The sequence below is a fragment of the Leguminivora glycinivorella genome, chromosome 26, assembly GCF_023078275.1.
Source record: "Leguminivora glycinivorella isolate SPB_JAAS2020 chromosome 26, LegGlyc_1.1, whole genome shotgun sequence".
In the NCBI taxonomy this organism is placed as follows: domain Eukaryota; kingdom Metazoa; phylum Arthropoda; class Insecta; order Lepidoptera; family Tortricidae; genus Leguminivora; species Leguminivora glycinivorella.
The window spans coordinates 7,269,666-7,287,619 of NC_062996.1; the positions used below are offsets into that span (position 1 = coordinate 7,269,666).

General features: G+C 37.9%; 1 protein-coding gene and 1 long non-coding RNA gene across 2 annotated transcripts in view; one reads left to right on the forward strand and one right to left on the reverse strand.

The window, feature by feature from the left end:
* Positions 1–492: 492 nt before the first annotated feature.
* Positions 493–2,799, reverse strand: LOC125239998. The gene is made up of 3 exons (XR_007178581.1): positions 2,385–2,799; positions 1,605–1,687; positions 493–671 (listed from the first exon to the last, which is right to left on the reverse strand). It is a non-coding gene; the product is annotated as an uncharacterized LOC125239998 (long non-coding RNA).
* A 259-nt stretch (positions 2,800–3,058) lies between these two features.
* The window catches only part of LOC125239845 (major facilitator superfamily domain-containing protein 6), a 28,075-nt gene continuing 13,179 nt past the window's right edge, over positions 3,059–17,954 (forward strand). Inside the window, exons 1-4 of the mRNA XM_048147566.1 lie at positions 3,059–3,318; positions 13,825–13,970; positions 14,737–15,304; positions 15,829–16,013. Coding sequence (XP_048003523.1) covers positions 3,255–3,318; positions 13,825–13,970; positions 14,737–15,304; positions 15,829–16,013 — 963 coding nt within the window. The 5' untranslated portion in view covers positions 3,059–3,254. The remainder of the gene's footprint in view (positions 3,319–13,824; positions 13,971–14,736; positions 15,305–15,828; positions 16,014–17,954) is intronic.

Sequence of the window (17,954 nt, forward strand, 5' to 3'; positions counted from 1 at the left end):
TTGATGCATTAAAAAAACGAACTATTGCAGAGGAAAAAAGTAATGGCTGGAAAAGGCTTTGTAGTTATTTCAACAGAACTACGCCAATAAGCATCATTTGGAACTATATTAAAAGGTTTAAAGGTATGAATGCAAATAAAAATAAATCTTATAGTGATGAATTTGTCCCCTCCTTTTTAGACAAGTTGTCTGATGACAGCACAGTTTTGTTAGATAATCTTGATGATTACTTCAATCTCAATAATAACAACGAAAATTCAAAATTTCTTTTGCAACCATTTTCAAGAAATGAATTCTTATCAAGTCTTTTATCACGTAAAAATACTAGCCCTGGCTTAGACGATTTTCCCTATATATTAATAAAAAATTTGGATTCAACAGTACTAGATATTTTATTAACCATCTTCAATGCATTATGGTCGAAACAAATAATTCCGCAGTCTTGGAAAACGCAATGTGTGATCCCAGTCCTTAAGCCTGGTAAATCTCCAAATAACGCCGATTCATATCGACCTATATCCTTGTCTTCATGTATAGGCAAAATATTTGAAAATATTATTAAGTGTCGACTTGACTGGTTTGTTGAATCTAACGGCATCATTCCTCATGTGCAATATGGCTTCAGGAAGGGTAGGAGCTGCGCAGACAGCTTCCTTTCTCTCATATCTGACCTGAAATATGCAAAAAATAGTCATTCTAGTGCTGTATGTGCTTTCTTAGATGTAAAAGGGGCATTTGATAATGTCCAGCCTAGTGTTCTAGTTAAAGTCTTGACTGGCCTGGGGATACCCGGTCTACTTGCAAAATGGATATATGAATTCCTAAGTAACCGTATTTTATATGTGAAACATAATAACATGTTACATGGACCAAGATCTGTATCTAAGGGTACTATGCAAGGTGCAATTTTATCCCCATTGTTATATAATCTGTACACTAGTGAGATTTGTAAATATGTAAATACACAGTTTGTAAATATTTTGCAATTTGCAGATGACCTTGTATTATACTCAGTGCATCATAGTGTAGACATTGCCATAAATAGGGTAAACTATGCTCTTGAGGAACTTCATTCATATTACTCAAATAAATTACTACTACAAATAAATCCCTCTAAAAGTTCCGCTATGATTTTTAGCAAAGATTTACCATCTTTTCATATTTTATTTAACAATGAAATAATTCCCCATGTTGATCAACATAAATTTTTGGGTATAGTTATTGAAAGTAATCTGTCTTTTGAAAAGCACATTAAATATATTTCACAAAATTCAGCAAAGGGTCTAAACATAATGAGATGTTTGGCAGGAGTATCTTGGGGGCAGACCCAAAAATACTCACTATTTTGTATAAAGCCATAGTTAGGAGTCATTTTGATTATAGTTGTTTAGCGTATTTAGATAGTAAGTGTGTACAAAGATTAGATATTATTCAGAACAAGGCTTTGAGGATAATTTCAGGAGCTATGTGCTCCACCCCTATAAGGGCAATGGAGATAGAAACTAATATTATGCCACTTACATTGAGAAGATTACTACTTGCAGAAAGATTCGGTGTGAAGCTACTAGCTTCAAGTAATCAACATATAATGAAGAAAATCATACCTTGCGAATTAAACTGTAGGGAGCCTCTAACAACAGGTGCTGATCTTCTCAATGGCCATCCTCCCGAACTGTCTCGCATTTTGCTGGAATTAAAGAAAAATTACCCATCAATATACTGTATTTCACCTTGGCCATGCTATTCTCATACATATGATTGTTTGTTTTGTGAGGTTTCAGTAATTAAGGATTCAGTCAATAATAATGAGGAAATGTTAGAGTTTTTAAGTAAAAATGAAGAAGTCTATAAACTTTATACTGATGGTAGTAAAGGAGATCACCATGTACGTAGTGCTGTTTATAATCCTCAAACCAAATTTGTCCAAAGCTTTGTTCTGAACGGTAACTTTAGTATTTTCTCTGCAGAGGCATATGCAGTCTTAGAGGCCATTAAAATTATAAGTCATGTAAATAGTCATCAAAAGTTTCTTATTCTCACCGACTCTTTAAGTTTAATTAAAGCTTTAGAAAGTTTTAAGATACATTTCAAAAGTTTGTATATAATTTTTAAGATAAAAGAAATGATTACTATTTATAAGAAAAAGGGAATTGAAATTTCCTTTATGTGGATCCCTTCACATAAAGGAATAACCGGAAATGAGATAGCTGATAAGGCTGCAAATGAAGGACTTAACCCATTAGATGTATCATTAATGATAAATATACCAATGACAGATTGTTATTCGACAATAAATAATGAAATAAGAAGTTTGTGGAAGGAGTTTTGGAAAAAAGATCAGGAAATTAAAGGAAAATGGTATGGAAGTATCCAGGCAAACTTACCAGTTAAGCCATGGTACCACAAGTTAAGAACAGCAAGTCGCGACTTCATCACAACTTTAAACCGCCTCCGTTTTGGTCACACTAAAACACCTGCACACCTAGCCAAACTTGGGATCATTGGTGATGACAAATGCACCAACTGTGGTAACATCTGTGATGTACAACATATAGTCTTTTCGTGTCCAGCATATTCCATGGCTCGTCTCATTCTGGCCACTGAGGTAACTGAAAAGGAAGTGCTTGAAGTCACAGACGACCCCTCCCGCCGCCTAAAAGTGTTGTTGCAAAATGTGGACTATTATCAACCAATTTATAAGTTCGTTAAAAACACTTTTGGTTCAGTTTGACGTTACACCGGTTTGACAGTATGCAACGAAAGTGAGTTTTAAATATGTGAACTGTGAAGTGAACCAACTTAAAAAACCGTACAAACGCATTACCGTTAAAATAAAGACAGCTTTAATTGTGAAACTAGTGATATTAAAATATGAACTGTGAAGTGAACAGAGAACTAACTCATCACCATCAAAAATAAAGACTTGGCTTAAAGGTCTTAGATACCAGGCCATAAAATTACAAAAAAAAAAAAAAACACATCAATGCGTCACTGTCTGCTGTCAGTGTCAGGCAAGCAAAGTCGAACTGAGTCGAACTCGTTGTATATAAGCAAAGTGCACAGCTGTGTAGAGTAAACAATCATTTCGCTGTTGATATTTCAATAAAAATGAGAGGATAATGACCTTTGTATATCGTTTATTTTTTCACGCATTCTTCCGCGAGTATTTTCTGCGGACACACACAGTGTTAGCTGATATTTCGTGATAAAATCGCGATTATTTTAGCGATCTTTCTAATAGCTTTTATTTCAAAATGAAGTTGAAAGTGGACAAGAGTTTAGTGCCAATAAAGGCACATTTCTTCTTCTTTTTCGCGGGTGAGTACAATAGTTCCATAATTAATTTTCCCTTTAAAAACTTGAGTAGTTAAAAAGTCATTAGAAAAGCTTTAATCCAATTATCGTAATGTATATCTAATCTGAATGCAAATGAACTTAACTGATCTACTTTCAGCTATCAAGTAACACCGTAACTTGTTATCTAGTTTTTGTGATACTTTTTAAATGGATTAACTTTAAAACCTGTTCATTGCACAGAGACTGGTCAATATTCAAGTCAGACAAACTACATTTGACATTTCTCGCGTACTTTCTTACTATTTTTGAAATGCTGTCATATACCTACTGCTTATGAGCATGAAGTATGAACTTGTGGGTTTCTCTAATATGCACAATAGTACAAAATGTTTAATAAGTTACTTACAACCCAAATAAAATTAAAGTTTATAATACATTTTTTTTTACGGAATTAAGGTTACCTTCTTTTACACCCTATCTTATTTTAAGGTCTTATTTGGGGACTTCATCATTAAAGGTGTTAACTGCTGCAATTAATGTATATACAATTATACATTAATTATTTTTTTGTCACTTTTATGAAATGTGATATTTTTGAAAAAAAAAAATGCTATTCCTACTCAGAATTACTAGCTTTTCCAATCCTAGTAGTTAAAAAATTTGTCCCATACGATTTTTTCTTATTTTGTTCCGTACATGTTGTATGGGGTAACAAATGAGGAAAGTAACAAAAATGTATGGAAATTCTGGGACACTTTTTGTCTCCCAGTGCGATTGAAAGACCTAAAATTCCCTAAAACAATCAAAATAAAAAAAATGGCAAAAAAAAGAAATGCTCCTCAATGAACTGTACATTGCTAGAGTAACATATTGAATAGCTTAAATTTGCAATCAGTGGCGTAGCGAGGGGGGGGCCGGGGGGGCCATGGCCCCGGGCGGCACATGACAGGGGGCGGCAAAATCGGCAATTAAAAATTATAACATACATAGAGACAGAGTCGCACCATAAGTGTTCCTTTGTACCTTTTTGTTACGGAACCTAATAAATAAAATTGTTAATTATGAGACCATCATTTTTCAAATCGCGCTGAGAAACGCGCCAATTCTCTGTTTTGTGCTGGCGCCGAATGCACCACGTCTGCGAGGGACGCGGGGCGGGGGCGCGAGCGGCCGCGCGCTGCCGAGCAGCTGCCGAGCTTCCACGAACTATAGGCGAATGTTCGAAAAACTATGGCGAAAGAGCTTAAGCGGCAGCTATATTACACGATAAAACACCTTATCGTCATACTGTTAAGCCTTACTTTGTAATGAATGGAGTTTTACATTTTTGTACTTACGACAGATGAATACTTGAGTTGAGCAAACAAAATTCGTCATTTTGTTCCGAAGTTTCGATTTTAAAAACTGCAATTACTTCTTGGTGCTAAGTTTAATTATAATTGGAAAATATTACATTTGATTTGTAGATTGATATTCAATTCACTTATTGTCAAATTGGGTAAGTGTCTATTTTAAGTACCTATTTTGGAATTTGAATTGAATGTTGAGTTCCAAGTTTGAAATATTTCTCGTATGTTATGTGCGTAAGTAAACAATACTTTAGCTTTGTGCTAAGGTCACCGAGTAATATTAGACGGTCAACCAAATTTTAGCACTAAAAAAACCGGCCAAGTGCGAGTCGGACTCTCCCACCGAGGGTTCCGTACAAACTTTCAATAGTTGAATCATCAAAATGTTCTAATGAACACAAGTTAAATTATAATCTATTGAAAATATTTCAACCTGTGCTGTCTTAAAGTAGTCACACTACTATGTATATAAATTAAAACCGAAATAAACCTGGGTGGCCGAGCGGATAAAGAGGCATTTCCCGCGATTGGAGAGTACGCTGGTTCGATTCCAGCCTCAGGCACCAGAGGACTTGGTCACTTTTTCTTTCATCAAAATGTTATTCATATAACTCTACAAACTTGACTAAATCCCTCAAGAGTCAATTCCCACATAAGTAATATTTGAATATACAATTTTATTGTTAGACAACGTCTTAAGAAAATCACAACTCGACTTCAATAGTTTACGACATGTAAGGACGCTCCTGAAGCGACCTCATTATATCAGGAAAAATGCGATGTAGGAAATGAGCGTTCAACGTACAGCGATATCTTTCGGCAAATTAAGTAAACTAATGTGTGCGAGCTAGTATGGAGGATGATTTTTATGGGATAATTGTTTATTGTGTGAACCGATTTTAACCATTTTTCCTCTCTTTGAAAGCAAAAACTTTCATTTTTATTCTGTAAAAAATACAGGTACAATAAACACCCGCAAGAGTGTTCAAATTGAAAACGTAAATCTGGAAGGATTTTTTATAAAGTAAAAAAAAAGTTCTTTTTTTTTTTCAAAAACATTTTTTTTCCACAAGAAAAAAATCATAAAAAAAATAGTTTTGATATGTATAGTTTGAGTTTTTTGTAACGATACCCCACTTGCCCGAGTAAATTTGAAATTTATAGTTTTCCCCCCTTTTATTTTGGCCATTTTCTGTAATTAATATTAATACATTTAAAAAAATATACTTTCAATTTGTAGAGATTAACGATGTTCATAAGTATTGCATATTTCAAAGCGATAGCATAATTTAAGTAGTCCTCGAGATATTAAATAGTGTGACAGACAGACAGACAGACGGACAGAGTCGCACCATATAAGGGCCTTTTATTTGTACCTTTATGGTAAGGAACCCTAAAAAAGCGCGAAATTTAAATTTTCTATGAGAAAATAACCTTCGCCCCTATATTTTCAATTTTTTTTTGAAGTGTTAGAATATGGTTCGTCGATGATTCCGCCAACGCCAAGGTTTAGGAAGGCACGCGTTTCAAGAAATTAACTAGGCGCTGAGCCGTCTATTTTTAAATTTGCCGTTTTTTTAGTACCAAGATTTGGTTGACAGTCTTCTTTAGTAGGAACAAAAGACAAAAGCTATTGGTTTGGATTACCTCAAAAAGGAAAAACGGATCCCTATAGGATCACTCGTCTGTCTGTCCGTCTGTCACAGCCAATTTTCTCCAAAACTACTGAACCGATTAACTTGAAATTTGGCACACATAAATATGTCCTGTGACCCAAAGACGGACAAGCAATTTAAATTAAGAAAATTTAATTGTAGGGGTCACTTTTGGTTGGTGAAAATGAAAATTAAAAATTAAAGTTTTTTAAACTCTATTAATTATGTTACATATCAAATGAAAGAGCTTTTTATAAGTATTTCAAAAATGTTTTCTCAAATAATTATAAGTCAAGTAATTTAAGAAAATAGGTAAAAAATTCACAGAAAAAATACACGAGATAGCCTTCAATCTATGGATTACACAGGAAAGCCTATTATAAATCTACAGTCAAGCGTAAGTCGGACTTAAAAGAAAGAAAACTCAAATTTCACTCTCTGCTGCTGAAAGGAGTTACCAAATCTCTTGAAATCTAACTAAATTAATTTCTGTTTCGTTTTTTTTAGAAATTGTTCAGAATATCGATTATTCTCATAAATGATTTAAGTGCCTTCAAAAAACGAGGCGCTTAAGCCCTTCTTCTGGTGTACGGAGCCCTTACAACGATAGCACAACTCGCACTTACGAGTATAATGAGCAAATAATCTAGATATGTTGATCATAAGAGGGGCGGCATATCGGCAAAATTGGTGATCGGCCCCGGGCGGCAATCACAGACGCTACGCGGCTGTTTGCAATGTTTTACTCTTTTTTGAAAAAAATTTAAGTAAACTAAGGTTATACAAAGACAATTGTACAAAAATAAACTTAAAGAACCTACATTTGAATACATCAGTTAACACACAATGTTTTAATAAAGAAATTTAAACACCATTTGTTCCACCTTGTATAACAATGGTTTTAATTAACATTCAACAGTTATGGACAGTCAACACAGAGATGTACCAACTTTTCCACCTTGCTGCATTCTAATAAGGTGCAAAACTTAGCAATTGAGTGTACTTTATGTATCTGTGTCAATGAATTCTTAAAGATGGCAAGGCCAAGCTGTGGTTTTTGCATTTTTGTGAGAAAATGTATCCTTTAAATTAAGTAAGGCCAATGCAAAACCTTTTCATATATAACCACAAAATTAAAATTTAAAATAAAAAAACCCCTGCCATAGTGGACCTGGACCGATTTTCACGAATCATGGCTAAGAACTCTCCCGACTAACTCGGTTTTCAAAGAAAAAACAACTAAATCTTAATCAGTTCATCCGTTTGGGAGCTATGATGCCACAGACAGAGACGTCAAACTTATAACACCCCGTCGTTTTTGCATCAGGGGTTAAAAACTAGTTCTTATTCTCATACCGGGGTGTTTACTTTGTATGCTTCAAATGATTCGATATACAGTAATACCCCGATTTACGCGACCCCGGTTAGCGCGGATTCGCTATAACGCGATTTTTAAATTTTGATGGATCGGAAGCAGCCACTCAGAAAACATTAAATTGTTTTTTTAATTAAAAATAGCACTCTATTATTGTTTTTTTTTAATGTAAAATGTTAAAGTTTCTTTAAACAAGCTATTTGATTGTATTTTTTCAAGTAAAATATAAACTTTTTTCGGTTTGATTTTAAATTTGGTACCTTAATCAAGTGACCCCGATATACGCGAAATTCGCTTTACGCGATTTTCCCTGGAACGCATCACTCGCGTTAAGCGGGGTATTACTGTTATGTACATGACTACTTTGCCCTATATTTGTTTTATTTTTATTTTTTTATAGTTATAGCTATGATTAAGATTGAACTTTATAAAATAGTTTCAGAAATATCATATAATCACTTTTTAGGCGTCCATGCCTTTGCTTGAACGACAGCTGGTGGTTCAGTACAGCTGGTGTTTTTTTTACGCACTAGTGCGAGAAGTGGTTCATTATATGCCAGGTCGAAACTTTGAAGGCTCATCTGTACTGAAAAACGTCGCACGATACACGTGCGAAAAGGAAATTCGTAACTCGTGTCGATTTAATACACGACCGAAGTTATCGCCACACGTTAATTTTGAACTTCCTTTTTTACGCACTTGTATCGTAATGTAGGTACTACAGTGAATTTCTGATTTAGCAGCGCCATCTTTTCCACTACCTATTTAAGTACTAGTGCTGAAAAGTATTTTTCTACATTTGGAAATGAATTGTCGCCTGCGGTACTTCCGGACCGATAGGAGCTTCAAACTGTCAAGAAAAGAGCATACACCTCATGTAGGATTTCCAATTTCAGTTTAAAGTCCATACATCTAATGGCGCAATTTCATTAGTCGATAACTCGTGCCGTATGGAGCATGCGGGGAGTCCCCGCAGGCGAGATAACAACCAATGAAAGTGTTTTTTTTTTAATACTACGTCGGTGGCAAACAAGCGTACAGCCCGCCTGATGGAAAGCGGTCACCGTAACCTATGGACGCCTGCAACTCAAAGAGTGTCACATGCGCGTTGCCACCCCATTAGAAACTTGTACATTCCCTTTTGCTGTGTTAAATACACAGTTAAAAGGAGTGCACAAGTTCCAAGGAGGGTTCGGGTTGCCGACGACTCAAAGGACAATCTCCCGTCATCAGCACACCGCACCCTCGTTGAGCTCTGGCAGCCTTACTCACCGGCAGGAACACAACACTATGAGTAGGGTCTAGTGCTATTTGGCTGCGGTCTTCTGTAAGGCGGAGGTACTACCCCAGTTGGGCTCTGCTCTAGATTCGAGCGAGATGATATCCGCTGTGCTGTGCCCTACCACACAAAGCGGAATATCACTAGCTATACCCTACCCCCTTCAACTGCAATGCAATTTGGTGCAATTTAATTGGTCGTTAACTCGTTCGGTATGCAGCATGCCGGGACCGGCAGGCGAGATAACAACCAGGGATGTAACGGAGTTCTGCTTCTGCTTCCGTTACTGCGGAACTTCCGTTTTGTTTTACACATCCGCTTCTGTTCCGGTTCTGTTATTTTTCAAACGGAAGTTATAACGGATGTCGGAACCTAGCGCGACGGTGGGACATGAGCGGCGTACATCAAAGACCAACAGGTCTATACCTATCATTCGCTCATCTCTCCGCTTGCCACGTGCTGCGATACTAAACATTAATCGCTTCATTCCATTGCGCGCCAATATTTGTCCTGTCCACCTAGTTAGTAGCGAGTGAACAACTATTCAGTGGTGCAGGGCTTATCTATGATCCCCTTAGAAGCTCCCCTTAGATTTGTTTATTTTTCATATTCTATTTTCTATTAAACAATGTCAAGGCTAATCTTACACGTGGCTGCACATGAACAAAGAACTAACATAGTATATAAGGGAAACCATTTTCCTTCAATAAAGGATTCTATACTGGACAGTCACGCCTTTCACTACTCTCCCGTAAAGCCTCGAACGCTCCACACTTCATATTAAATACAGTTTACTTCTTTTACAATCACTCCATTTAATTTAAAAATTTAATTGTGTGCTAACAATTACACATATAATTTTTACTGGTTAGTTTTGGATTGTATTATACTACCTACGAGTAAGTTTTCTTTTCGTTTCTAAAACCTTTTACGGCATAATAAAGGTTTAAAAGGATTCTTATGTGATTTTTAGTGATTACCTAAACAACAAACAATCTTAAAGTTCAAGGTGATTTAAATTTTTGGATTGTAATGAATGATATACTTAAGATAAAATATTAGGTAACTTTTCTTTTCGTTTTTAAAACCTAAGTGGGCCTAAAGGCTGATTACAAACTGCTGATTACAGGCTGAACAGTAAACACCTAAAAGTTCTAGGTAATTTAATTAGTTTTGGTTTATGTTATACCTATGTGGTATTTTTTCATTTCGTTTTTAACATCTATAACTTCCGCTTCTGGTTCCGGTTCCGCTTCTGCTTCCGTTAAACTAAATTCAAAACTTCCGCTTCCGCTTCCGGTTCCGTTAAAACCACATCCGTTACATCCCTGATAACAACCAATGAAAGTTACTATTACTATTTAATTTCCCAGAATGCGGGCCCCGTGGCACGCGTTACAGAAATCTCTCGTACCACGAATGCAGACCCTATATATCGACCAATTGAAAACGTTTCCCTGAATACGGGCCCTGTGGCACTACGCGTTACAGAAATCGTATTAGGTAACTGTAATGGTAGTTGTATCGTTGTTGTAAATAAATAAAAAATCTCGTACCCCGCAAAATTGTGCAAAAATCGTCCCGTCTGGACTGGCCTTAAAACTGTGACACTTGACATTCCCGCCCGCGTGCGCTAGAAAGTGATTGATCACCTCGGTTGATCCCAATCGCATTACGGGTAGTTACCGGCAGGATATCGCGTTGGGGGACCTTGGCAGTGAATTATAACCAGGGGCCTCCGTGATTCTTTCGCCGAGCTACAAGTACAGTCAGCCAAAAAAGTGGTTTACCACTTTTCGATCTTATGTGTTTAAAAATTGAGTCGAAAAGTGGTAATTTTTTGGCTGACCGTACTGGCGGCCGCGAGTGCAAGGCCCATTCAGTGGTGACGACCGTAGCGCATCGCATTAAATAAATAACGCTTACATGCGTTCCGTTTGTTAATGTACGGTAAGAATTTTATATGGCGGCAGTTTGTAAACATTAAAGGAGTGAGTCTTCTGTACTGTTTTTTTTATAGTACATCGTTAGCAAACAAGCATACCGTCCGCCTGATGGATAGCGGTCACCGTAACCTATGGACGCCTGAAACTCAAGGAGTGTCACATGCGCGTTGCCAACCTATTAGAAACTTGTACACTCCCTTTTGCTGTGTTAAGTACACAGCAAAAAGGAGTGTACCTACAAGTTCCAAGGAGGGTTTGGGTTGCCGACGACTCAAAAGGACAATAGACGGAACAAGTTAGTTCCGTAAGTCCTCCCGTCATCAGCACACCGCACCCTCGTTGAGCTCTGGCAGCCTTACTCACCGGCAGGAACACAACACTATGAGTAGGGGATTATATGAGCAAATAACAATAAAATGAATTAACTACAAACAGACATAAGTAGGTAAATTAGATGAATAGAAGATAAGTGATATCACAGTGTATCCTTATCTTAACATTTATTACCTTTACCTCTTTGTTTAATGTATTTTGCAACTTAGTAATAACCTAACCACAAAATTAAAATTTTGAAAAAACCCCCGACCGCGACATAGTCGACTAATTTTTATGAAATATGGCTATGAACACTCCCGACTAACTCAGCTTTCAGACAAAAAAAAACTAAATCCAAATCGGTTCATCCGTTCGGGAGCTGCGATGCCACAGACAGACAGACACGTCAAACTTTATAACACCCCTTCGTATTTGCGTCGGGGGTTAAAAAGTATAATCTAATACCTACAAGTCTGATCATAGATTTGTACTAAATTATAATGTCCGTGGGTGTCGTAGAAATCGACTGTGGGATATGGGTTGAATTGTCGCGTAGGCGAGAGGATGGCAACCTGTCCTTTTTTTCAACCCCTTAGTTGCCAAGAGTGGCACTGAAACTTGAGTAGTTTCATGTACTCTGCCTACCCGTTTATGGAAATACAGGCGTATATTATATGACTGTATGTATGTACATAATATGTATGTATATATGTATGTATAAGCTTTTTTGTACATAAAGGAAACAAAAGAGACACAGTTACAGAGTCAGTAATATACAATGTAGGCGGACTTATCCCTTAATGGGATATGTATTTTGTAATGAATAAAAAAAAAGTTAAATTTGTAATACAACTCTCGGCGGGCGGGTTTTTCATACTACAGTTACTATTACTACACCCCACTTAGTGACTTATAATAGTATGAACTAAGTATTAACATTTCCATCTCCATCATTTAGATGGCTGGCAGTCCTCAACTGTGTGTTTCTCCAGAAACTTCCTGCCCCGCACAGCTAAACTGTGGAATGAATTGTCGACTCCGGTATTTCCGGACCGATACGACCTTCAAATCTTCAAGAAAAGAGCGTACACCCATCTGAAAGGCCGGCAACGCACCTCCAACACCTCTGGTGTTTCTGGTGTCCGTGGGCGGCGGTGATCGCTTACCATCAGGCGACCTGTCTGCTCGTTTGCCTCCTATCCCGTAAAAAAAAACTTGTTTTCAAAGTTTGACTTTGTTTTTCCCATTCAACTACGAGTATTTATCTACACACAATATCGTTCTCAAACGTACAATTGTAATGAAATTGCACTCTGCAATTATTACTTTATGTCAGAAACAACGTATCTCAAATCTCAAAGCACTCAATACGAGTATCATACGACTTTTTATAACGCAGCCAAGTAATTTAAAAGATCACTTTATTTACACATATAAAACGTCTTCAAACAGCTATTGTACTAAGATTAACAAGTTATAATGTTATCTTTGTGTAAATATGAAATAGATTATTTCGTCTAGAAGTCTTTAGGTGATAAGGGAGTGAATTACCTTATGTACATGTGCAGGTATATGTTATCTGTGTTATGTAATTTACATGTGTAGAAATGTGCTAATGTCTACACGATGTCAGGAAGTTATGTTATCGGTCAACACCATTTATATTCAAATGAAAGTGAAACTTATTATGTACCAAAGACATATCTAACTCCGTATAGACGGATAAAGTCTAAGAAAAAAACGTACTTCAAAGCCCTAGAGTCTAGAGTAAAAGGTATGGTGGCCGAGATGGCGTTACACCTTTGGGGAACGCTCGGCTAGATGGCGCTGGTATTAATATTTGACATTTTAACACATATCAAGCTAACAATATGGGCCAAATTGTCAAAACTGAGGTACAAAAGTTTTAAGCTTGTGTCGAGAGATGGTAGTCTATGCACTGTGATTACACTTTTTACTTTGTCAGCAACTCTCTATAATACTCGATCCTCTTTGTTATGTACTTACGAATCTTAGGAACCGTCCACACTCAAGAGACGCATGTCCGCCGACGCGGAACGGACGTCAGCGCCACGCCGCCTGAATGGAATTTAAAAAACGTCTCCTCAGTACATTTTGTATAAGAAGGACGTAAGACGCGCCCCCAGGCGCGCCAAGCGACGTCCCTTGCGCAGTCACACACTTTCGATCCATCGTTGCGATATTCATAATTGCTCGATATTTTCATCAAGTAAATCGTTAACGATATTGAAATACACTGTCGATCGGTCGTTTCTATTAACCTGTTACGACGGGTCGCACAGATGGTTCGTACCGTGACGTGAATACCGGGCCCTTAAGCTAGGAACATATTACGCGGACGTCCGCCGTCGCGCGACCGCGGACGCGGATCTAGACAATGTGTCAGTCTGTCTGTCTGTGTGTGTGTCTGTCTCTGGCATCGTAGCTCCCGAACGGATGAACCGATTTCGATTTAGTTTTTTTTGTTTGAAAGCTGAGTTAGTCGGGAGTGTTCTTAGTTTTATGAAAATCGGTCTACTATGTCGCTGTCGGGGGTTTTTTCAAAATTTTAATTTTGTGGTTATTAAAAGATTTTTTTTGTCCACAGCGCTGGGCCCACTTCTGCCTCAAATGAACGTGTTCGGGCGTCAACTTGGCGTGTCCCCTGGCGCCATGGGTCTCGTGACGTCAGTGTTGCCCCTATTATGGGCAGCAGCCAAGCCACTGTTTGGCTACGTTGTTGATTACTGGCCGGTACGTGTATGACTACTGTTACGAGTTTAATTGTCCCACTGGGCCACCTACCCAAAAAAGTTTGCTACACTGCAGTCGTGCAGTGGCGGCTAGTGAAAATTTCTGCTAGGCAACACTGAGCAAAAAAACCTACCTTAAAATTAGGTACTTACTTTACTAGCAGGGCTCGGATACCGGTAAAATTTCCAAACCGTTATCATGTACTTGCGGCACGGCAAAACCTTTAAATTTCGTTTTCGCTCGAAAAACCGCTATTTTTGAACCGGTTTTTAGGGGAACACTTTCATAAAGGTTTCGTTCGATTAACCGGTTTAGAACAAAATGAACCGGTTTATTCCGCAGCATGGTAGGTAATATTGTTCTAACCAAACAAAAAAGTCGCTGCGTGAACGTAGGTATTCCCGCGGCGCCGGTGCATCTCGCCACTCATCGAATAAACCGGTTCAAAAAGTGGAATCTTGAGCGTTGCGAGGGTTTCAAGGCGCGAAGGTTAAACAAACTTTTCCACCGAGTGAAACACAAAAATTTTCACCACACCAACACGAACAAAAACATCAAATGAAATCAAATCCATCAATTTATTCAATATTTATGATTCAAAATCATCATTTATAGGTAAAATCTACCAGTTAGCTGAAGACATCAAGTTAAAATTTGCACTCTTGTGGATAAAATATAATTTTGCTATCTGTTTTCGAATAGCAAAGTGAGCCTTTATTAGTTGGGATGGTGAAGAACTAATTATCGTATTTCCTATCTTTTTCAGAGACACAGGAAACTAGTCTTCATGCTCCTAATAGCAACTATGACAGGCTCGTACTGTTGTCTATGGTTCTTACCAATGCCGGACCCGCCGCCACAGATAACACAAAACGTATACGCACTCAACGACACAGTCTATTTAAAAAAAGTTGACAACACTACCATAGACGAACTCTTACTTCAAAAATACAGCTGTCAATGGACGTGTGCCAATGACACTTTTGACGTTTATCTGTCAAACTCAACTTATATTAATACAGTTTTTGTAGATAGTGATGTGGCAAATACGTCTTGCTCGCTCTTTAATATGGATTTTAATGATGAAAGAGAGGGAGAGATTATATGTGTTCCAAAGACTGGTTGTAATTTAATATGTTTAGATAAAGAATTAAACGGTACAGAGGTGAATGTTCAGAATGGAACGCACTTGGAAAACGCATTGTCTATGGATGGCACAGATAATTTATATATGACGTCGGTGTTTTGGGCGTTCGTTGTGTTGATGTGTGTTGGTACTGTGGCGTTCAATGTTGCCAACTGCATAGGAGATGCCGTCTGCTTCGATGTGCTAGGTAAGTTTGAATCTTGTTTCCTTATGTGTGAGGTTCATGTTGAGAAAATGACGACGGTACTTTGCGTTTAAGTTTCGCGTGACGTCACGCCTAGGTAAAATTTTGACTTAAAAGTGACGGCACAAGTGCGGAACTTTTATGCTCTGTATCTTTATATTTTTAACCCCCGACGCAAAAACAACGGGGTGTTATAAGTTTGACATGTCTGTCTGTCTGTGTGTGTGTGTCTGTCTGTGACATCGTAGCTCCCGAGCGGATGAACCGATTTAGATTTAGTTCTTTTTGTTTGAAAACTGAGTTAGTCGGGAGTGTTCTTAGCCATGTTTCATGAAAATCAGTCCACTATGTTGCGGTCGGGGGTTTTTCAAAATTTAAATTTTGTGGTTAGGTTATTTCATTTGTTAGTTAAAGCGGAAAAATATGTGTTCCGCAGTTTTGGACGATCTAACTGAAGGACTAAACAAAACGCCATTTTTTTGTAGTCGTTTATCCCTGTTATATTGATCAGTTTATTTTTCCACCAGGCACAGAACGCGCCTCAAAATACGGCGCGCAGCGTGCCTGGGGTACAGCCGGGTACGGTTTAACAGCGCTCCTAGGCGGAGCCCTGATAGACCTCACATCCGGGGCTTATAAAGACTTCACACCGGCCTTCGTTATAGCCCTAGCGGCCACTGCTGTGGATTTATACAGCTGCAGAAGACTTAATGTAAGTAATAGGATTAACATTGATTTTAGTGACATCTAGCGGCGATTTTAGAAACTACGGAGGGCATCAGTGACTTGGAATTAGAAACTTCTGCTCATAAGGACTTCACACCGGCCTTCGTTATAGCCCTAGCCGCCACTGCTGTGGATTTATACAGCTGCAGGGCGCTTAATGTGAGTGAAACTGATTTTAGAGACATCTAGCGGACAATGGAAGAACTACGCAACGTATCTGTAGTTGATAAGGACTACGGTGCCATCTAGCGGTACGTAAATAAGTCACTCTACTATTGGTGACATCTAGCGGCGAGTAGATGAACTATTATATGTATTGTCAATTGGTGACTGACTAATAATACTGTTCAATGCTTCCTATCGGGAATTACACCACTGTATCTATCTGTGTTGTACCGTTTTTTTATTGAATTCCGTTAACTTTGGCATATTGTTAGATCCATTAAAGGACACAGAAGTCACTCTACTATTGGTGCCATCTAGCGACGAGTAGATGAACTATTATATGTATTGTCAATTGGTGACTGACTAATAATACTGTTCAATGCTTCCTATCGGGAATTACACCACTGTATCTATCTGTGTTGTACCGTTTTTTTATTGAATTCCGTTAAGAGGCCTTATTCCTAAAGACGAGCGTTTTTTGCAAAATAGAACCTTTTTCATTCAAAATTATAAAGAAACTATAAATGATTATTAAAAAAATGATAATGTTCCTAAAAGTACATATCTTAAGCTAGAAAGTCAATTGGTACTACTTTAAAATATGTCTTTTTATACTTCCGAAAAATCAGTTTTTTCGGAAGACGTTTTCAATTTTCATAGTGGGATAGCTCGTTTAGAATCGTGATTGTGCTGTTAAAAATGTTATTTGGGGTAATAAATGATCACAATCCTATTTGTTATATCCTGTACGAGTTAGCTAATACTTTGACATTTTAAGATTTACTTGAAATGGTGGATAAATAACCTTCCGTATCCTCCCCATTTTTTCGATAAAAAGAGGTTTACATTATGTATTTTTCCTGCGATTCCTGCATTTTTTGTAACTCTTAAATAATATTATCCTAAACTAGAACTTCTTATTGACCTATAAGAAAAAAATCATACATATAAGACATACCTTTCTGTCGATAGATATGTTTTTAAAACACCTAAAATTCGAATAAAAGACACTGTGCTAACGCGAGCCCGCTCAGTCTGCGCCGAGCGCTCGAAGACAACGGACCTGCGTTTGATCGTCCGGCACACCTAGCTTTCGTAAGCAGCTCGATAGTTCCGAGAAGTGCCGTAAACTGCGACTAAACAAATCTTGATCCTTTTTACACCTTATGCAATTTTAGCATTTGACATGCTTTTCATATGATTTTGGATTTTAAGTTATACGTGAAGTTTGTTGAGAGTTTGAATTATTATTATATTTTGGGACCAGGATGAGGTTCTGGTTCTCATGATGATGGAGTCAGGCAGGAGATGTTCAACAGAACTGCTATTCTACTTATCATAACTCCACCATGTTTGGGCTCATTAGATTTGGGCTGATGAGCACCATCGATCTAGATGAGGTCCAAGGTCTCATGATGGAGTCAGGAGGTGGTCAACAGAACTGCTATTCTCCTCATCATAACCCCATCATGTTTGGGCTCATTAGATTTGGGCTGACGAGCACCATCGAACTAGATGAGGTCCAGGGTCTCATGATGGAGTCAGGAGGTGGTCAACAGAACTGCTATTCTCCTCATCATAACCCCATCATGTTTGGGCTCATTAGATTTGGGCTGACGAGCACCACCGAACTAGATGAGGTCCAAGGTCTTATGACGGGGTCAGAAGGTGGCCAACAGAACTGCTATTCTCCTCATCATAACCCCATCATGTTCGGGCTCATTAGATTTGGGCTGACGAGCACCATCGAACTAGATGAGGT